A 22,834-nucleotide genomic window follows, 5' to 3' on the forward strand; every position below is an offset into this window, starting at 1 on the left:
GTACTTCTTAATGTCTCTCCAGTAATAACTAATAAGCTTTTTGGCTTTTGCATCTCTGTGGTCAAGAAAAGAAAATCTATTTGAAGTGAACTTGTTACTTTTATAAGAGTAAAGCGTACAGCTTGTCCAACTAGAAATGTTCTCACCGAAGAATGTGTCAGATGTTTTCAAGAAGCCTGGTGTCGTGTTGAAAGGGCAGAAAGCTGGGGTCAAGTGGCGACAGCTCCAGTGCTGCTCCTGCAGCTGGCCAGTGGAGAGATCTGGGCAGTTACTTAACCTCTCTGCCCTTTAGTGTCCTTACCTGGAAAGGCTGATGATCATAGACCTTCTTGTAGGGTTGTCATAACGAGTTCCCATGTGCAGACTTTTTACAGAAGTCCTGGTACTTAGGAAATGTGGCACATTAGCTTTAGGTATTATGATAACAATAAAATGTTGCGTGACAAAAGCAGCAACTTGTAGGTTAAAAGCATGTTTGCAAAAACACTGGTACTAAAAACGGAATTATACTTAAGTGTCGGTAGTTACTTGTTTTTGGACAGTAGGACTATGGTAATTTTAAGTTTTTTCTTTCTATTTTCCTATGTTTTCTAAATTTTATTTAATATATATTTCTTTTACAAAGGAGAAAATGCATTTTTTTTTTTCCCTGAGACGGAGTCTCGCTCTGTTGCCCAGGCTGGAGGGCACTGGCACAATCTCTGCTCATTGCAGCCTCTGCCTCCAAGGTTCAAGTGATTCTCCTGCCTCAGCCTCCTGAGTAGCCGGGATTACAGGTGCCTGCCATTATGTCTGGTTAATTTTTTTGGTATTTTTAGTAGAGATGGAGTTTCACCATGTTGGCCAGGCTGGTCTCAAACTCCTGACCTCAGGTGATCCCCCCACCTTGGCCTCCCAAAGTGCTGTAATTACAGGTGTGAGCCACCACGCCCAGCCGAGAAAATAATTTTATATAAGAAAAAATAAGATTATTCTTTAGTTTCCATACTAGAGTGAAAGGGTAGTGAGTTAATTTGCTCTGGGGTCTGCAGGGAGAACCTATTTTTTTTGTGCTGTGATCACTGGTTGGGAGCAGGCACAATAGTATTAATTATATGGCTCTTCCAGCTTATTTCAGAAAACTTTTAGACCTCACTATTTCTCAGTTGTTTTAGGTATTTTCTAAAAGTATGAGGATGATTAAAGAAGTTTCTTTTTCTTTTTCTTTTCTTTTGGAGATGAAGTCTCACTCTATAGCCCAAGCAGGACTGTCGTGGCGCGATCTTGGCTCACTGCAACCTCCGCCTCCCGGGTTCAAGCAATTCTGCCTCAGCCTCCCGAGTAGCTGGGACTACAAGCACACGCCGCCACGCCAGGCTAATTTTTGTTTGTTTGTTTGTATTTTAGTAGAGATGGGGTTTCACCTTGTTGCCCAGGCTGGTCTTGAACTCCTGAGCTCAGGCAATCTGCCCGCCTCAGCCTCCCAAAGTGCTGGGATTACAGGCATGAGTCACTGTGCCCCTCCTATTTTTCTTTCTAAAGGACATTTGCTTTTCACTTTCTCATGTGCAGTAAGAAAGCTTGTGTACTTATTATTCTCATATTTGGATGTATTTTTCATTGCATTTTGCTAAGTGTTTATAATTTATTATGAGCAACAGAAAGAGGGTTATATATTTAACTTCTCAAAGAGACAATAGTAACTCTGATTTCCTTGTTTTTAGGATCTGGAAAATCTTACACCATGATGGGCACAGCTGACCAACCTGGATTAATCCCAAGACTTTGCAGTGGACTCTTTGAACGAACTCAGAAAGAGGAAAATGAAGAACAGAGTTTTAAAGTAGAAGTGTCCTACATGGAAATTTATAATGAAAAAGTTCGAGACCTCCTTGATCCCAAAGGGTAAACGAATTTGAGACTTTAGTGTTTCAGCATTGTGAACTGAAACAGACTTAAATTGGCTTAAGTACAAATCTTACTTTTTAACTTTTTAAGAGGGTCTCGCTCTGTCACATAGGCTTCAGTGCAGTGACATGATCATAGCTTACTGCAGCCTTGAACTCCTGGGCTCAAGAGTTTTTTTTTAATCAAGAAATTTCAGGTGGAATTCAGCTCTTTGCGGGCTGTGAGGTGAGGGAGAGGCATTATCAGAGCGATGAAACCTGGTCTTTAGGACAGTGAATTTTTTAAAGATTCTCAGGAACAAAAAAAAGTGCCCATGATTGCATGGCACAGACTTGGAAAGAGAATTGGGTCAGAAGTCTTAGGAGGCCTTCACAGATGCTGGTTTGACACTACAGCTGTAACTGAGTGAGGAAAGTGCGAGGTATCTAGAAATCTATTCCTTCCACAGAGAGTTCTTTGAGTTCAGATTTTAAGGAAGCGTGACAGTGGAGAGAGATGGAGATAATGACCACAGCCTGTGGCTTGTTGATGTAAAAACAATATTAGGAAGGTCAAAGAGCCAAATAAGCTGAGGCCTACAGAAAGTTTGGAGGACAACAGGAGGACATTTAGTTTTGCCGGATGAGGAAGATGATCAAGGAAAAGAGAATCTTAGAGGCAGTGAATCTTAGTTACTCTCAGTCAAGAGCAAACAGAACCCTCAGCTCTTCTCTGTTGTCAGTTTTCCTTGACCAAGATGATAATCTTCAGGGTTCTCTCAGGGAGATTGAATTGATGCTTAGTGCTTCTATACAAACTTAACAAACATTTATTGAGTGATCATTGTATGCCAGGCACTATGCAAGAGCTCACAATGTGGACAGAATGAGAGTTTTGTAAACAAATAATTAAAATACAAGGCAGTCTGCTTTTAACTTGTGAAAGAGGCTCCTACAAATTAGGGAGCAAAGAGACAATGACTGATCTTGCCCTGAGGAGAAGGGAAGATTCCACCGAGTGTACTTGCTTGATAACTTTTGTGCTGAGTGGGAAGTTTGTTCACTGGGAAGTTGGGTAAGAACTACTCAGGCGTAGGGAACAGCCTCTGCCACACCTTGAAGGTGTAAATTAATCATTAAATGTAAATCTCCTTTGGAGAATGATCCAGCAGTTCAGTGTGGTCAGAGGGTAGGATGCACAGAAGTCAACATGGAACGAAAGGAGGCCAAGGTTGAGCTTGAGCCCAGGAGTTTGAGGCTTCAGTGAGCCAAGATCGTGCCACTGCACCCCAGCCTGGGTGACAGGATGAGAGATTCATCCTGTCTCAAAAGAAATTAAAAGTAAAAACTGTTCCAAAACAAAGAGGCCAGAGAGTACCTTATGGCCCAGGTACCCACAGCCTACTTAATATTATACCCCTGTATATATATATATTTTGTCCTGCTTTGAATACTTTCTCTTGGACTTTGACCTCTGCAAAGATCATCACTTTTCTGAGATCCAGCCCAGACTTACTCCTTCCAGAAATTCTTAGCTGACTGACTTCATACCTGTTCGTTCTTCTGCTTAATCCAGGGTGCTTGTATGGCATCTTTTCAACTTAACTGCACGTGTACAGTCTTTAGTAATTTCTCCTGTGTTTGTCTTGGGTATAGTAATTAACAGCTTACTTACAGTAATTAATTAACAGTGAATTCCGAAGAGGTTCGAATTTGCGTAGCTCCAGATCTAGGTCCTCTACTTGTTACCTATTGAGCATGTTTCTTACGCTTTCTAGGCCTAACTTGTGGGCCTAGAGGGAACTTGAAGAGGGAAATGATAGGATACAATTATCTCAGAGGGCTGTTGTGACGATAGACTGGGATGATACACCTGAGGTCTTAGAACATTTGCTGGCATACAGTAAGTACTCAATAAGTGGTAGCTGCTGCTGTTATCTCCCCAGTGAAAATTTCTTGGAATTTTTTTTTTTTTTAGTTTCTGAAGATTCAAAGTAAATGGATTAAAATCTCTAAAGGTGAATTTTGGTCAAAGACCATTTGAGAAGACTTCATTTTTTATTCACGTACTAATTATATTCAGCATCTAGTATGTAGTAATGTAATTATGTTGTTTTACTCAGGAGATAATAGAGGATACATTAAGAAAAAAGGAAATATGAAAGGAAAAAAGTGAATAATAGAATATATCCTGGGGTGAGAAGTAAATCAAATACTCTATATCTACTTTATCCAGTTACATGGTAATAAGCGACATTTTTTTTGTGGTTGATCCTAGGGTACTATAGATTTTAGATTTAAGAGTCATTTCCTTATCCCCTGATTTTACTGTTTATATGAAGGGTTATTCTAGAACTATCCTTTTCTTGCTTTCTTTATTATGGGTATTAGTGATTGAATGCGGTTCAGCTTCCATGCTAGTCATTCACTGTATGTGTTCAACATTTCTTCCCTTCCTCTCCTGCCTTCTTAGTTACTAGCACTCCCTCTCCAAATGATGGAAGCTAACATTTGAAGTCCTCTCTGTCACCTTAATCTCTCTCATCTTCACTTTGTTAGTGAAGTCTGTTCATTCATCTAGTGATTCTTATGTGACAGGACTTGTGCTAGGAACTGCAGACTCCCAAAGTAATTAGACATTATTCTTGCTATTCTAGAGCCCAAAGTTTATTATAATACAAATGGATAAAAGTAAATTAATTCCTGCCTAAGGCGAGGATAAGGAGCGCTGACTAAGAGGTAGTCAAGAGCAGATTATAAAGGAGCATACGTATCAAGCTGAGGAGTGTGCACCTCTCTTCATAGGCATCAAAGAACCACCAAAAAACTTGAAACATTGGTTGGGCATGGTGGCTCATGCCTGTAATCCCAGCACTTTGGGAGGCCGAGGCAGGCGGATCACTTGGGGTCAGGAGTTCGAGACCAGCCTGGCCAACATGATGAAACCCCGTGTCTACTAAAAATACAGAAATGAGCTGGGTGTGGTGATGTGCACCTGTAATCCCAGTTATTCAGGAGGCTGAGGCAGGAGAACTGCTTGAACCCGGGAGGCGGAGGTTGCAGCGAGCTGAAATCCTGGCGCTGCGCTCCAGCCTGGGTGATAGAGCAAGACTCCATTTGAAAACAAAAACAAAAACAAAAAAACTTTAAGTATTATAATTTATTACTTTTTAAAAAAAGATTTTGTGTAGTTCAAAAATGGACACACATTCGTGGTATAAAATAAGGAAAAAAATATAAAATGAAAATCACCAGTAACCTCATCATTAACACTCTTTTTTATAATTTAATTTTTAATTGACAAATGAGACTTGTATATGTTTATGTAGTACAGTGTGTTTTGATCATGTATATATTATGGAATGATTATATCAAGCTAATTAACATATCCGTCACCTCACCCACTTACCATTTTTTTTTTTTATGGTGCAAACATTTAAAATCTACTCTCGGCAATTTTGAAACACACACTATGTTACTGACTATAGTCACCATGCTGTGCAATAGATCTCAAGAACTTACTCCTCCTAACGGAAACTTTGTACCCTTTGACTAACACCTCAACAAATATTCTTAATATTTTTGGTTTATATTATTAACTATGCTATCTGTGCTCTACAGTTTTCTCAGATGTCCTTTACGGGGTTTATTAGTTCCTTGTTTGCTAAGAGGGTTTTTTTTAAAAAAAAAAAAAAACTTACGAATATTTAATTTTAATTTTATTGAATCTTTTTTCATGCATTTATTGAAATGATCGTACTTCCTTCCTCTGCCCCCTTAGGCTGTCAATGTGATTAAAGTGCGAGTATCTTTTTTCCAGTGGTGATAGCCTAGAAGCCCTGAGATAAGCCCAATTTTGTATTTTGAAATCATTAGATTCAGTTTATTGTCTTTTGTTTGTCTTTCTTCATGACAGACTGGTCTGTAGTTTTCCTTTCTTGCACAGTTAACATTTACTGAGTTTCTGCTGTTTGTACCACATTCTGTGTAAGACAAATAGATTGTTCATATTTATTTGACTCTGCATTCTTTGTAGTAGCAAATAGACATCCCACAATGTACCCTTTGAGTGATGTGATATTTAATCACATTATGAAGTTTTCTTCACAGTGAAGATTTTAAAGTTTGGTTTAAATTCTTCTGGGATCAAGTCGGTTGGTTTTATTTATTTGGGGTCTTTCTTGAATTCATTGTATATTTTTATGGAGCAGAGCTGAGTCCTTTTAAAAAATAGGCTATTGTTAAAAAATCATTTCTTTGTTTTTCATGAACAGAAGCCGTCAGACGTTGAAAGTCAGAGAGCATAGTGTGTTGGGACCTTATGTCGACGGACTTTCTAAACTGGCTGTCACAAGCTACAAGGTAACAACATCCTGTATGTGAACTACTTAAATTTAGTGTATTAGGGTGGGCTCTCTTTCTTGGCTTACTTTGTTGTTTTTTAAAATTGCATATATAATAGCATCACTTAATAAATCCCTTTTTACAAAAATCCTAAAAATGAGGTAGTTGATCAGAGACCAGTGAATACATATAGACTAAATAGGATGAGGCTTTTAAATGAAAAGTTATCAGACTTAGTGAATCTAAAGTGGGTTTGAATCAATCTAGAAAATTGTGAATTTTATCTTTTGTTGTTGTTTTCCCATTCTGGGGCCCACTTATACTTCCTTTTGCAGTTAATGTTTTTACTTTAAGGCTTTTTATGTATTGTGTTGAATTTTTTCTTAAACATTATTCTTTTAATAGTAAATTGTGATTTTCAGTTTTTGGTGATGTGTGTCAGTTAGGATTGTGTTCAGTTGCACATAACATTAAAAAAATGTAACAGTTCTTTGAAACATGGATTATTACCTGTTTTGTGCATTATATATTCTCAGTGTTTGAAAAGTACCTTCCCTATGGTAGGTGCTTTCAGTATACATTTGAAAGTATGAATGAATGAATGATGATTGAAACAACACTTTTAATGGAAAAGAAATATGGAGGTAGACTCTCCAGGGCAAGTATAGTGGCCCCAAATGTGTTATTAGGGACCTAGATTCCTTCCAGTGGTCAACAGAGCGGTGTGGTAATGTCCTTATTCCCATAGTTCAAGATGGCTCTTAGAACCAACACGTGATAGCATGCCTACTCGCTGAAGGAGAATTCCCAGATGGCCTATTTTAATTTTAAATCTCATTCACTAAAATGTCATGTGGCCAGAGTGAGCTGCAAGGGCATCTGGGAAATGTAGTCTCTTAGCTTGGCCATATGTGCCAAGTGGAAGATTGGGCTGTCTTACTGGAACGAAGTGAAGACTGGGTAATAGGAAGCATCTAGTCAACTTTCACACATACCATTTTTCTCACTCCTCATTAAGATCCTTGTAAGGCAGATGGGTATCATAGCTCTGCATTGCTATTAATGCAATTAAAATCCAGGTTGGCTAACTGTTTTAGAGCTTATAACATTAAAAAAAAAAAAAGAAAATCCCTTGACCTTCCTATTGTATTTTGTTGTTTCTCTTTTTTAGTAGTAGTAGCAACCAAGTGGTAAATCAATGCAGAAAATTAGTCTCTTGACGTTCTAATTTTTAAAAACAGGTCTGCCAAGTTAATGGGTGCAGCACACCAACATGGCACGTATATACATATGTAACAAACTGGCACGTTCTGCACATGTACCCTAGAAATTAAAGTATAATAAAAATAAAATAAAAAACAGATCTGCTAAGATAGTGGTAGTCGGTGATATGCCTGGATGAAAGGAGAAATAACACAAATTATTTATTTGTGCTGCTTATTTGTATAATCTGATTTGTTTTAACAATAAATTTGTATTGCTTTCTGTATTAAGGAAACTAAGTTTTTTCAAATTTCTGTATTAGATGAGGGTTGGCATGGCATACTTATTCATCTTGTGTGACCAAAGGTGTAGCTTCTGAACTTTGAGTCAAAGCTGCCACCTCTGTACCTGTAGCAAATGATCTCCTTTAAGTTTTCAGAGATGGTATTGGCTGTTGTACTCCATGGGGCTCAATGTTCATTGAGAAACAAGAATGTTAACTCCAAATGTTGTTGACTAAGTAGCAAAACTTGTAATGCATTTTGTAGTGTAGCAGGGTTTTAGTGTGTATTACACAAGTAAAGAAATGTGGGTCTCTGATTTGTTTCCACTTAGGATATCGAGTCGTTGATGTCTGAGGGTAACAAATCTCGCACAGTTGCTGCAACCAACATGAACGAGGAGAGTAGCCGATCCCACGCAGTTTTCAAAATCACCCTCACACATACTCTCTACGATGTGAAGTCTGGGGTAGGTGTTCAGATGCATGACCTGTTCTTATATTTCTAAAGTGGATTGTGGTTTTTTTTCCTCTACAGGTGTTAGATGAATTAAAGTCCTGGCTAGACTTGTGTATCAATGAGGACTCTGGACAAGAAACAGAAGCCACTCTAGGTCAATAGAAAGGGATGTCATGTAGGGAAGCAGGTGATTCCAGGGTTGTTGGGACATCTGAGGAGGACCAGGTTCTAGACTGCCTCTTGAGGAATGACTTTCTGAACAGCACACATCTGGCCACCGGGGTGGTGCCACCTCTGAGGACACCTCTAGAACGCTGAGTTCCAGGCATACCCATAGCTGTGATCCAGGAAGCAGGAATAGAGAAGTTGCTTCTGTCCATGCTGCCGCCTCATAGCATCCTGGAACCTGGAGAATGTGCTTGCATTTCCCTAGTCCCACTGCCAGCAGAAAGAGCCAGAAAGTGGCAGCAGGCGGCCTATGCTCTACTTCTGCTTTTCAGCCTCTAGCAGGTGTATCCTGAGCCTGGGCTGCCAGGGAGTCTGAGAAGTGTGGGTTTAAGCTTTCCACTCACTCCCACTAAAGGAAGGTGGAGCAGAAGTTAAGTGGACCAGTGGCCCACTGTCTGCCCCAGCAGTTTTTGAGTTTTAAACTGTGATGGCTAACTGAGTAAGCCAATGGTAATGCTCTCGCTTGCCCAGGCACTGTGCCTCACACCTGTAATCCCAGCACTTTGGGAGACCAAGGCTGGAGAATTGCTTGAGCCCAGGAGTTGGAGAACAGTCGGGTAACATAATAAGACTCCATTTCTACAGAATATTTGAAAATTAGCAAGGTGTGGGTGGTTCATGCCCATAGACCTAGTGACTAGGGAGGCTGAGGTGGGAGGATGAGTTGAGCCCAGGAGCTTGAGACTGCAGTGAGCTATGATTGCCCCACTGCACTGGGCAACAGAGCAAGACCCTGTCTCAAAAAAACAAAACAAAACAAAACTTCTAGCTGATTTAGCAGAGGTTCTTTTGCAGTGTTGCCTTCTGTGAAACACTATTAGAAGGAATAAATGACACTGGGGAAATTGTACTATAAAATCACTCGCTTTTGTAGAATAACTTTTTGAGTGTTTGGTTTTGAATCTTGTGAAGAGTAAACCCAGTCAGAGATACATGTGCTTCTGCTGCGTTGCAGACTTGTCTGTTGCCTATTATATTTGCGTCTTCCGTCTTTTAATGTGATTTTTACATATTTTATTATGATGCCTACCCCCTAGTGTGTTCATTTCAAATACCAGAAGGTAAAATAATCACCCTGGCAAAGTGCTATACTTTGGCAGGATTTTCATCTGCTGAAAGCATATTTTTCTCCTTTTACCATCACAGCAAGATTAGTGTAACAACAAAAAGTTCTTTGTTTCTTATTTCCTTTTCAGCATAAAACAAAAAACATACTGAGGACTTTTTTTTTTTTTTTTTTTTTTTAAACTAAAAGTGCTTTTGATTTGGGATGCTGAATATCCTTTTGTTAACAGCATGTTTATTTATGGAAATGTCTATTTTAAAGGAAGGCTTTAAAAATGATTCCGTCTGTAGATTTTGGTATTGGTTTCCTACATTTCTTGTATTGCTATTGAAGTACAAAGTATGTTACATGTATGTGCTTGATAAGAAAACACTTTTGATAATGATATCTTTGTATCTGTATGTATATAATATCTTAACTAGAAAAAGATATAAATCTAACACCCGACATGAAATGGAATTATATATGAATAAGATGTAAATGTTACAAAATGTTTTGAGATTTTGAGGGATTCTTCTATTGTATAAAGGTCAGTTTTTTTTTTTATGTCAGAATTGCAAGTGTTTTGTCTCAGGATTATTGATAAATATCCATGAAATTTTAAACACAGTTTCCAGTAATAGTAAAATTTAACTCTTAGAAGTACTTTTGTATACTACTCTGGAAATTTCCTTGGGCACCCTTCAAAATGGCTCATTTTGGAGGCACTGTTTTTCTGAGATAATTAGCTTTCATCCTGGCTGGATTAGTAGTTTTATAAATTTTCTGTGTCTCCATCATTAGATTGTACAGTTTTCTTATAGTGTGTTATAGCAGCACAAAATAATTTTGAAGTAACGGTAAATACTTTTAATAAAGGGTTTAGATCATAAATTCATTTAGTTGCGACAGAACTGCTTTTTGTATTGCTTTTTAAGAGACAGGGTCTCACTCTGTCGCTCAGGTTGGAATGCAGAGGTGCAGTCATAGCTCACTGTGGCCTGGAACTTCTGGTCTGGGCTCAAGTGATCTCCCACCTCAGTTTCCCAAGTAGCTGGGACTATAGGCACGCACCACCATGGCCAGCTATTTTTTTTTTTTTTTTTTAAATTTTTTGTGGAGACAGGATTTTGCTGTGTTGCCCAGGCTGTTCCTGAAATCCTGGGCTCAGGTGATCCCCGTTCCTTGTCCTCCCAAAGTGCTGGGATTACTGGCATGAACCACCACAACTGGCCTTGTGTTCCTGTTTATTAGCATTGATTGATTTCATTTGTAGACATCTGGAGAGAAAGTGGGCAAACTGAGCCTGGTGGATTTAGCTGGCAGTGAACGAGCAACGAAGACGGGCGCTGCAGGGGACAGGCTGAAGGAAGGGAGCAACATTAACAAGTAAGTGCTCTCAAGCTTATTTGTATTGCTTTATTGATTTAATAGCCAATGAGGGAACATCTGTGGTTATTAAAATAGTAAGGTGATTTGGAATTTTTTTCTGGTATTTTCAATGGCCCTGGGCTCATTTGAGGTTTTGTTGAGATGCCTGATGGGGCGAAAGAGCACAGCCTCAGGTCAGGGTTTCTCAACAGTGGCCCTGTTGCTGTTTTGGGTCAGGTAATTCTTTTCATGGGAAGGGTGATCCTGTGCTTTGTAGAGTGTCTAGCTGCATCCCTGGCTTCTCCCCACTAGATGGCGATAGTAGCTGCCACCTCTTCCCCCACCCCTAGGTGTGTCAACCCAAGCTCACTTTCAATATCCATGGCTGTTCCTTGTGGGGACACAGTCACCCTCCAGTTGAGAACCACTGGTTTAGCTATAGAGAAGATCAAAGATAACTGGTCTCTCAGAGTGAAGCTGTTGAAACTTGACCTGTGTGTTGCTCTTTGGACAAACATGTACTAACCACATTGAGCTTTTCCTTTACTAGACACTGTCGTGCTTGTCCAAGTCCAAGAAGCTAAGACTTTACCAAGTAATATTTTGTTCACCAGTTCCTTCATGTGGGCTCATTTTAGGTTTTGTTGAGATGCCTGATGGGGCCGAAGAACACAGACTCAGTCAGGTCAGGGTTTCTCAGCAGTGGCCCTGTTGCTGTTTTGGGTCAGGTAATTCTTTTCATGGAAGGGGTGATCCTGTGCTACGAATAATACAAAGTAATATTTTGTTTACCAGTTCCTTCATATGGGCTTCAAATTTTCTCCCTCAAGCCGAATCGTTAGCTCATTATGGGTAGGAAGCTTTTCTGTCCTTGTGGCTCCCAGAAGGACACATAGGAGTCATAAACCAAATGGAGATGATAGAACACCATCACCCAGATGCTATCCTATTATTGAATCTCATATATACAATTTTTGCTTTGTACTATGGTTTAATTACTGTGTTTCTGGCTTTCTTTCTTAGAGATATGTGGTTTTGGTATTATATTGACCTGAAGATTTATAGCTCACATTTTTATGTACTACAAAATACCGGGCTAAGCATTTTTATTGCTTGTAGTAGTATTGGGGAAAATAGCTATTTCGAGTTGTGTGCTTTTGAACTGAGCAGCAAAATGCTGACAGGGTGCTGCTCACATGCAGGTACAAGGGCATCTTGGTGTTCAATCTTTGTGCTAAAATGTGACATTTGATATATTGTTGTACCATGCAGGTCCCTCACAACCCTCGGTCTGGTTATCTCAGCTCTTGCAGATCAGAGTGCTGGCAAAAACAAGAATAAATTTGTTCCGTATCGTGACTCAGTTCTCACTTGGCTGCTCAAAGTAAGTTTGTTTGTTTTCTTCATGGCAAACTTTTGGTGGTTGGCAAGAAGGAAGGAAAAAAGGGTAGACTGTTAATCCCTTCCAGGTATCATTTCCTCCATCGGTGTGCAAATGTGTAATTATTAGGCTCTTATGGTAATGACATTTTTGATGGAATAAACATAGGTTTTTTTCCCTAGCAATTCACATTCCAGCTTACTAGAACCTGGATGCAGTGAGGTTGCTGGACGCGCACGGAATCACATGATTGCTTCTGGAGATTTGGGGGAGTAGAGAAAGGGCCTTCTGCTAATCTGACTGCTGTGTGAGTCATGGAGGAGGAGCCTCCACTGCCCTCACACTCAAGTGGGCCACCCTGGCCTACCACAGACTCCTTTTCTTGGGCTAACATTTTGGAGCTTGTTTTCTGTTTAACTTCAGGGCATTCAGACCTTGGTTTCTGTTTAGCTTTACTCATGATGGCTTTAATTTGCTTTTGGCTTCTTAAAGGTGTTGTTAAAGGCTGTAGAGTAGGGCACACAGTCATTCATTAATTGATTGATTCTGTATGAACAAGAGCAATGGAAGTGAGAAAGAAGAAAGTCAATGTGCAGTAGTAGGAGGAGAACGTAGCCTCCATTTTAAAACAGAGGAAAACAGAGGGCACTTCTTGCCCTCTGTGGCTCTCGAGGGAGATAAGATGTGCACACACAATATTAGAACCTGAATTTGTGATAGATCATGACACAGATGGTGATAACATGTAATAGGAATTTGGTGAAAAAAGAGACTTATTTCCAGCTTCCTCCAGCCCTCCAGAGCCCCTTTAGTCTTCATAAGGTGGTGTGGTGAGTTGGATATTGGACTGGGATTTAGAGGATATAAGTTGCAGTGACAATTTAACCCATTTATAGGGGTGTCACCTGACTAAATCCTTTAATACTCTTTTATTTTTCTATTTTTAAAATGGAGAAATAATTTTATGTGCCCTGTTTAATTTTGTGATGCTCTATTTTCTTATTGATCAAGAATTTGTTGAACACCTGGCATGCATTGCATTGGGGGTTGAAAGTACTAAGATGAGTTCAACACGGGCCGCCCCAGTAGCTTGGTAGAGGACATAATTACTGATTTAGTCCATAGCATGTTTAGAAAACAGCCTTTGTGAAATGAATTAGGGGTTTCTCCTGGTTTCTACCTCCTCTCAAGATTTACTAGTGTTCAGCTTTTTAATTCAAAACTCCGCACACTGTTTGAGTATGTTTTGTTAAAATTAAACATTCTTTATGTAAATGTCAGTGCGTTCTTTCTTAAATGTAATGCTAAAATTCAATAAATTGGCCACAGTAGAAAATCAGGTCCATTACTTCCTTTGGCCAAAATGCAGTACTGTTAGAAATTTAAACAAAAGTGTAAACAAATTTTGATAATTAAAACCACTTGTAAAGGTTTGTCATGCAACCTCACAAACATCAGATAGTAAGAGATAATTTTTAGGAACAAAATTAAAACACCATGGCCTGCCGTAAAGACAATTCTAACCTTTAGTCTTTTAAAGTAGTAAATTATTATTCAGATTTTGTTATTTGAATCACTGATGTCAGCCTATATAACTAAACACCTCAGTGCTTTTAACCTAAAAAAAAAATTTACTTTTCCTTCCTGTCTCAAACAGCATAAGCACTTCTACTTCTGTAAGACTAACAGAAATGTTTTGTAGTTTTTTTCTGTAGAATAATTAGAAAAACAAGCAAACTGCAAAATTCAAGACTTTGGAGGATGAATATAATTATTCTTTTTCATAAAAGCCATTAAAATTAGTGAATAAACTTGCAGTTATATAGGATACTAAGTCTGGATATCTAATGGGCAGTATAAGGACTATAGTTAATAACATTGTATCGTATACAAAAAAAAAAATTTTGCTGTATTTTAGGTGTGCTTCTCACAAAAGGTAACCGTGTAAGGTGATGGATGTATTCATTTGTTTGTAGTAATCAATGATATTAGTATGTTTACATATATCAAACATGCTTTACACCTTAAACATATGTATTAAAATTTTTTTTTTAATTGTTTCATTACCAAAGGAACTTTTTTTTTTTTTGAGACAGAGCCTTGCTCTGTTACCCAGGCTGGAGTTTAGTGGTGCAGTCTCAGCCCACTGCAACCTCCACCTCCTGGTTCAAGTGATTCTTCTGCTTCAGCCTCCCGAGTAGGATTACAGGTGTGCACTGCCACACCTGGCTAATTTTTTTACTTTTAGTAGAGACAGGGTTTTGCCATGTTGACCAGGCTGGTCTTGAACTCCTGATCTCAAGTGATCCATGCACCTCAGCCTCCCACAGTGCTGGGATTACAGGCATGAGCCACCGCAACTGGTCAGGAATTTTTTTTTTAAATATATAGGAAGTCTTTTTTTTTTTTTTTTTTTTTTTGAGACAGGGGGTCTCTGTTGTCCAGGCTAGAGTGCAGTTGTGCAGTCATAATTCACTACAGTCTAGAACTCCTGGACTCAAGTGATCCTCCCACATCAGCCTCCTTGAGTAGTTGGGACTACACGTATGCACCACAATATGTAGCATTTTTTTTTTTTTTAATTTTTAGTAGAGATGAGGTCTCACTATGTTGCCCAGGCTGGTCTTGAACTCCTGGCCTTAAGCATCCTCCTGCCTTGGCCTCACAAACTGCCAGGATTACAGTTGTGAGTCACCATGCCTGTCCTCTAGAAGAAATCTTGATAAGATGCTTCCTCAAACTTTCCACAGAAACATTTCCTGATCATACATTGTCCTTGTTTCAGTGTTGCTACTTGAGTCCATTTAAAACAACAAGTATCTTTTGTTGGTCCGACATGGAGGCTAACGCCTGTAATCCCAACACTTTGGGAGGCCGAGGCGGGAGGATCAGCTGAGGTCAGGAGTTTGAGACCAGCCTGGCCAACATGGTGAAACTCTGCCTGTACTAAAAATACAAAAATCGGCTGGGTATGGTGGTGCGTGCCTGTAATGCCAGCTACTCGGGAGGCTGAGGCAGGAGAATCGCTTGAACCCAAGAGGAGGAGGTTGCAGTGAGCCGATAACGTGCCACTGCACTCCAGCCTGGTGACAGAGTGGGATTCCCTCTCAAAAAAAAAAAAAAAAAAAGCACCAGAAAACAAGAACTATCTTTTGTTAATCGACACAGTGAAAATGGCATGGGTAATCACTGGGTGGCTTCAGTGGGCTGGAGGCCAGGAGCACCTGTTGCAGGAGTGTCTGGTGCCATACCAAGGGCTTCATGGACATCATCTCATTTCCTTCTTAGAACGGAAAGGGTGGTGTTCCCAGTAGTCAGATGAGACACAGGGTGCAGAACTAGTGAATGGCAGGATCAGGATTGGAATCAGCACTGACTTGACTGTGCAGCTATTTTTGCCAAGGTTGTGCTCATCTTATCAAAGGTTATTTTCATTAGAAGGATACTCACTTGATATTTACCAGTGTTTGATAGAAAATAATGAAAAAAACTGTTCATAATACTTGAGCTTGAAGAATGAAACCATAAACATTTTTTAAAAGGTCACTTAGTCTGCTGTTCAGTTAACTTAGGTTATAATTACAACTTTCATGTATTAAAAATAAGTCCCGTGTTTGCTGAATATTTGACATTATTTTTTTCCTTAAAAATGTATGTGATCTGGCTGGGCATGGGGCTCACACCTGTAATCCCAGCACTTTGGGAGGCTGAGGTGGACAGATCACCTGAGGCCAGGAGTTTGAGACCAGCCTGGCCAACATGGTGAAGCCCCCATCTCTACTAAAAATACAGAAATGAGCTGGGAGTGGTGGTGTGCACCTGTAATCCCAGCTACCTGGGAGGCTGAGGCAGGAGAATCACTTGAACCCAAGAGGTAGAGGTAGCAGTGAGTGAAGACCATGCCACTGCACTCCAGCCTAGGCAACAGAGTGAGACTCCATCTCAACAAAAAAAAAAAAGAAATGTATATGATTTTTTTTTTTTTAACATCATTTAGCCTTCACAGAAGATGGTAAATAGGGGCATTTTTTGCAAAACATGTTCCAGAGCTTAAGCAGTTTTCCCAGAGCCCTCTCCAAATTGGTGGAAATGCAGATTCTTTTCCTTTAAAGTGAGTTTCAGGTCCCTGTTGCTTTTTCCTTCTTAAATTCTTAGTCTGACTCATCCAGATCCTACTTTGACATGGGCATACTTCCTGTATTCTCCAAAATACTTTCCATTGAACTTGTAAAACTGCCCATCTTCTATAACATTTTCAGTTTCCCAGGGTCTTTTTTTTTTCTGCCTCGTATTTGCATTGTAATTGTGTTGTGCTCTTAATGTGTGTAACATCTGAGAATGAGAGAAGCTGTGGCTCCTCTTGGTGAGTTGGTCCACGATGGATGTGAGTGCTCTTCTCCCAGGGAGGATGAAACAACCATTAAATGAGGGTTATGCATTCGCTAAGTGGTTAGTAGAGAACTGTTTCATATTAAGATGATTTTTGGTCCTCTGAATAACCATCTAAATGTGGGCCTCTTAACATGAAGTAATTTCTGGTAATGAGTGCTCAGATGATGAGTACCTTTCTAATTCATCTCCCTCTTTTTGTTCCTACTGCCACCTCCCTAATGAAGGCCACTTTCATCTGTCGCTTGGGTGACAATCATTTCCCTCGAGCTTTCTTAGTCCAGTCCTTTCTCCATGGTTAGGTTGCAACATCTTTTTAAATTAATACTCTTAACCCTCAGTCTCTTCAGTAACTTCCATAGGCACTTAGAATAAAGTCCAAATTCTATTTTTTTTCGTTTTTGTATAAGCAGGATCTCACTATGTTGGCCAGGCTGGTCTTGAACTTCTGGACTCAAGTGATCCTCCTACCTCGGCCTCCCACGGTGCTGAGATTACAGGCATGAGCCACTGCACCCAGCCACAGAGTCCAAATTCTTTAATGGTGTGTGACTTACAAGGTCCTTCATGAGCTGACCACCTTTACTTTTTATTGTTCATCTTGTGCTTCTTGGTGTTACAAATTCCAGCTAGGTGATGAGTGTTGTCTTACCTCTAGGACTTGACTCTTGTTTCACTTGGAACATGCTTTCCCCTCCCATCTCTTCAGTCTCTCCTGCCTCCTCTCAGACCCTCTCCCTTTACCTGGGTAATGCTTCTCTATTTTTGAGTCTCACGTGTCACTTTCTGTGAGAGTCTTCCTTAACCTTTCAAGATTTGGCTCTCTGCTGTTTGTTTTAGACCATATTGTATTTATCCCTATCATCTTAGTTCCTGTTATATAATGTTTGCTTACCAGCATCCTCCCTAGATGGTGAACTCCAGGAAGAGTCGAATGAATGAATAATTTCAGCTCTGCTCTGAACCAGCTCTGTGACCTTTGAAAAGTCTGTCGTTTTCCTGGGTCTCACTTTCTCATCTGTAAAATGAAATAATTTGATTATATGTCTTCACAGAGTTCTTTCAACTTTTAAAAATTCTGACTGTCAAAAGTAAATTCTGTCCTGTGTCTGTTTAATTTGCAGTTGCCACTCTTGAAACAAACATCGTCTGATTTTCCCAATTAAACAGTTAAAGAGTAAACAAGACACTTTCTACTTTTTCCTTGAATGAGTGCCAGTTCTTTTGTTGTGATTTCCTTTTTGCTGATGGCATGAGGTCATTTTTAACATAAGGGTATTGTTACTCCATGAACAAGGGCTTTTAAAATATCAAGCATTTGTTGTTTGCCAGGTTTCCTTTTCTCAGCATAAATTGGAGCACAATATACATGCTTTTCTCCTTTGGTAGTTGATGTTACAAATCCCCTTTCAACTGACAGCATTTGCTGTTCACGTGGGCTGACAGTGTGCTGTGGTTCTCAGAGGACAGCGCGATGCTGCTCGTGAAACAAACAGCAATGAGATTGAATTCCTGTGCTCTTGTTATATCACATTTGAATTTCATTCATGTGCATGGGACTCTTCATGAATTTTTTCTGGAAGTTGCCAAATCTGGAGCACCAGCTATGTGAGATTAGTGTCTAGAAGTGAAGAGCGAAGCAAACAGTCATGGCTTTTACCTCCTAAAGTCCAAATTAGTTATAGTTCTTTCTGTGTCGTGCATTAAATTATGTTTTCTTCAACCATATAATTATGTTTTCTGTGGAAAACCAAACTTTCACTGTATAAGGGACATACTGTCTGTGATCATACTGACCTTTTAGTAACACCTTAGGAATCATTTTGTTTCTGAAACTAGGGCAAGATAATTTGGAAAGGTATCAGGTCACCTTATTTAATCTTCAGACCTGAATTTTCTCTGTGTTACCAAATGTGTATTGTGGGCAGTGGAAATCATGTTGGACTTGAAGGCAGAATCTAACTGGTCTAGGATATTGTTCAACTTACCAGTTCTAGATTTTTAGGCAGAGTGCAAGATGTAACCTCCATTGTCCAAACAGACCTGTTTTCTCACCGATAAAACCAGGCTCTGTGATAAATTGAATTCACAAAAGGTGGAGACCTAAGTAAAATAAAGTGCGTGCCCAAAGACTGGGGAAATCACAGATTGTTCCAACACATTTTAGTTGTAATAAGATTGGCAAAGTCTTGTATCTTCAAAAGCAGTTTTCCATAGGTTAATGCTGCCCCAAAGGAGAGTTAGCTTTCTTATGCTCTAGTGAATTCCCCATTACTGGCCCGTTGCAGTGTTCCCTCTAATCTTGAGAGTCTGTCATTCAGTGACATTCTGTTACCAAAAAGAGTATATTCAATCTTTTTGTTTGTTTGCGTTGATAAGTTGTCTCAGCCTGGGTTGCTGTTCTAGTGTATGAGTAGTTACCTATTGCTTGTAACACATTACCCCCAGAATGGAACAGCTGGAAACAAGTCATTTATTGTCTCAGGGTTTCCATAGGTCAAGACTCCGGGGGCGTGCAGCTTAACAACCTGGCTCTAGCCGGGTTGTTTCACATGGATGTAATTAAAGTGTTGGGGATGGGGGTGCCACCATCATCTCAAGGCATGACCGGTGTGGGGAGGTGTCTGCTCACTTACATGGTTGTCAGCAGGGTCCAGAAGATCTGCTTCCAAACGCATTCCTGTGGGCCTCTCTTCATAGGGCCACCTCACTTCACGGCAGCCTGTTTCCCCTAGAGTGAAAGAAAAGACCCAAAACAGAAGCCACCATCTTCTTTGAATCTACCCTTAGAAGTGACATGCCATCACTTTCATTCCTTGGAGACCGATGAATAAGTCCTGGCCACACTCAAGGTGTGTGGGTACCAGGAGGTCACCTGCACGGGCAGCCTTGTCTGTGGTGCAGTACAGCATGGTGGGCTTGATGTCCCAAGTCTAGTTCTGTGCCTGAGTTATATCTCTCTATTTTTAATGTTCTCAAGCAAGGGTCATTTTTTCATTCCATTGGAAGCCAGTCAGTCCTAAAGCTGTTTCACTGCACTTAGCAGTTTGAGTATCATGAAGACAGTATCTCTTCTCAGGACCATTGTCCGAACGGTGGAAGTGTTTCTCTAGAACTTGTAACGTTAGTAGCTTTTGAAGTGCTATCAGAGGGAAGAAAATGAAGTTGCTTTAACATATTTTTTGTAAGATTGTAATTGTACCTTATGTTGTAAAAACTTTACAAGGTGCTTGATAGCTTGTTAACAGCAACTTTCTGAGCCATTATTAGGCTTCACAGAGACTCCCAGTGCAGGGGGTTGTGGAGGAGCTTGCCAAATAAGTATCATGCTTGTTCCTCTAAGGAAGATGTTGGAGGCATTTAAGGAGTCCTTTTTTATTCCGAGTAGTCTGTGTTCTTGTGGTCTCATCTTGCTTATAAAATAGGGCAGATAGCTTAGAATTAATTTTTGTTAACCTGAGATAAAGGTAGGTTTCATGACATTTCCCTGTCCTTTATCAAAGGCTAAAACTCCCTCTTTTTAGTACAATGGCTTGGCAGAGAAGACACAGCACAGGACCCAAGTCCATACACCTGCATTTTAGCCCTGGCTCTGTCACTGAACGTGTTTGACCCGGGGAAATTTGTTCACCATTTCTGATTTCAGGTTTCTCATATGATGTCTTGTTTCAACTTTAATATGCTACTCAACTTTCTTTTTTCTCCTGTAGGACAGCCTTGGGGGTAACAGCAAGACTGCCATGGTGGCTACTGTGAGTCCTGCAGCTGATAACTATGATGAAACCCTCTCAACTCTGCGGTATGCAGATCGAGCCAAGCACATTGTTAACCACGCTGTGGTGAACGAGGACCCTAATGCCCGAATTATCCGGGATCTCCGGGAAGAAGTTGAGAAACTCCGGGAGCAGCTGACCAAAGCAGAGGTAGGAGGCACAACCGCGTGTGCCCTGCGAGTCCAGAAAGAGGAGTCAGCCTGGAGCTTGAATTTTCTTCCCCTGGGCTGTGAGGGATGAGTACTCTACTTTGTGAATCCAAAGAGGTTTTACAGATGTGAAAAAGATTGAACAGGAACAAATAAAGAGAACTGAGAAAATGTTTGCATTTCTATTCAGGCAGCAGACAAAAGAGAGGTAGAATAGAATAGGAGAGGAAGAGAGATGCTGGAGACCTTGTGTATATAATTTTAATTTTTGTGCAGAAAATGATGGAGAGCAAGATTTTTGTTGAATCTCATTTGTTACCTGGTAGAAGTCAGAATGAAAATCTTGAGTCTTCTACACCTTCATAATCTAGCTTTTCCATGTTGTGGATTAATTATGTTTGTAGAAAATATTTTATAGTAGAAGTACCCATATATTTAGTAGTATTCTGTTATAACTATCTTCTGTATATTCTGTAATGGATAATGTTACATTAATAAATTTGAAAACCTGCCAACTCTGACCTGCAATCCCAAGTGCTCATCCTCTTGGGAAAGTGGAATGAAGTGTCAGATTCAAGATTCCTACTTTTTTTTTTTCGAGATGGAGTTTCACTCTTATTGCCCATGCTGGAGTGCAGTGGTATGATCTCAGCTCACTGCAACCTCTGCCTCCTGGGTTCAAGTGATTCCCCTGCCTCAGCCTCCTGAGTAGCTGAGATCACAGGTGCATGCCACCACGCCCAGCTAATTTTGTGGTTTTAGTAGAGACGGGGTTTCTCCATGTTGGTCAGGCTGGTCTTGAACTCCTGACCTCAGGTGATCCTCCCACCTCGGTCTCCCAAAGTGCTGGGATTACAGGAGTGAGCCACTGTGCCCGGCCAGGATTCTTGCTTTCATTAACATTTCTCTTCCCACAGTTTCTCAGCACTATGGGACTCTTTCTGGAGTTTGCTTTCTTTCTTATACCTCTTTTCTGGGAATAAATCAGTAAGAGACATGGTCAAGATGATTATCTTGATCATATTTTTACCTGTTGAATTTTATCCTGTTTTTATAGGAATAATTTGACAGTCCATGAAGACTGTTGTCTCCTTGGTATTAATAACACCATCCAATCTGCAACATGTACACGTTAAGTCTGTATATACGTGGATTAATTCCTGAAGTCATCAGCAAGGGCTAGAATGAATCATGTGTCTGAGTCTAGATGTATAACCTATTGGGATTTTAAAAATAAACCCTTAGAAGCTTTACATTTTTGCATCCTTAAATGTAATTATATCTTCACAGTAGAGTGGCAGAAAAGGAAAAAAGCCTTCCTTTTGGGCATATTTGGAATAACTCGATGAGTTTGTGGTCCTCAGAACAATCGAGGTGCTGGAGGTCTGTCATTACATTTCAAGTAGATGTTGGACCTCAGCATGACATTCAGCCAAGAGGAGGCAGATTGTTACTTTTTTCCTTTTAGAGTTGGCCACTTCTTTTTCCAGGGCGTCATCTAGACATTTCATGAAGTAAACATTTTGCTTGTAGGCAATGAAATCTCCAGAGCTAAAGGACCGGCTGGAAGAATCTGAGAAGCTAATCCAGGAAATGACTGTGACCTGGGAGGAGAAATTAAGGAAAACGGAGGAGATTGCACAGGTTCGTGTTTCCTGACTGATGAAGCAGTTTGCACAGTGGAACACATGGTCTTCCTAGTTCCTTTTTGATGTTCAACTTGGTTGATGGCAAATCTAACACTATCATTAGGAATCTAGATCTAAGAGAATCTATACTTTGCAAAATTAATTTGAAGGATAAACAGGATATAATTGCATTTAATCATTTATGTAAGAAATAATTTTTTAGTATCAGTAATCTTTTTAAAAAAAATTTAATGAAATAACTCCTTTGTAGCCCCTGGCTCTTAACACCCCATTCTATTAAGTGCTTTAGAGACCTAAGGAACTTCCTGAAATTACAAAATTACTCAATCCAGTGCATGTGGCCAAGAAAAAAAAAAAAGTATTATTAATTTTTTTTTTAGGTATTAGGACATGAACTTCTTGGTTCCATGTGAAAACCCAGTGAAAGTAATATGAAATTCCTAAATCTGAGGTGACTGTCTCTCACCATTTTCTAGTAACAGTAATAGTTATGAAATCTTAGGGTGGTGGCCAGTGTGATGGCTCACACCTGTAATCCCAGCACTTTGGAAGGCTGAGATAAGTGGATCACCTCAGGTCAGGAGTTCGAGCCCAGCCTGGCTAAGATGTCGAAACGCTGTTTCTACTAAAAACACAAAAATTAGCTGGGCATGGTGGCACACACCTGTAGTCCCAGCTACTTGGGAGGCTGAGGCAC

The 22,834-nt window shown here is 39.9% G+C and overlaps 1 protein-coding gene across 1 annotated transcript in view; it reads left to right on the forward strand.

The window, feature by feature from the left end:
- Nucleotides 1–22,834, forward strand: part of KIF13B (kinesin family member 13B) — a 190,200-nt gene that overhangs the window by 69,658 nt on the left and 97,708 nt on the right. The window contains exons 6-12 of the mRNA XM_011977745.1: nt 1,704–1,884; nt 6,140–6,227; nt 8,028–8,162; nt 10,702–10,814; nt 12,069–12,180; nt 20,277–20,489; nt 22,022–22,132. Of these exons, the coding sequence (XP_011833135.1) occupies nt 1,704–1,884; nt 6,140–6,227; nt 8,028–8,162; nt 10,702–10,814; nt 12,069–12,180; nt 20,277–20,489; nt 22,022–22,132 (953 nt within the window). The remainder of the gene's footprint in view (nt 1–1,703; nt 1,885–6,139; nt 6,228–8,027; nt 8,163–10,701; nt 10,815–12,068; nt 12,181–20,276; nt 20,490–22,021; nt 22,133–22,834) is intronic.

This window comes from Mandrillus leucophaeus, unplaced genomic scaffold, assembly GCF_000951045.1.
Source record: "Mandrillus leucophaeus isolate KB7577 unplaced genomic scaffold, Mleu.le_1.0 Scaffold183, whole genome shotgun sequence".
In the NCBI taxonomy this organism is placed as follows: domain Eukaryota; kingdom Metazoa; phylum Chordata; class Mammalia; order Primates; family Cercopithecidae; genus Mandrillus; species Mandrillus leucophaeus.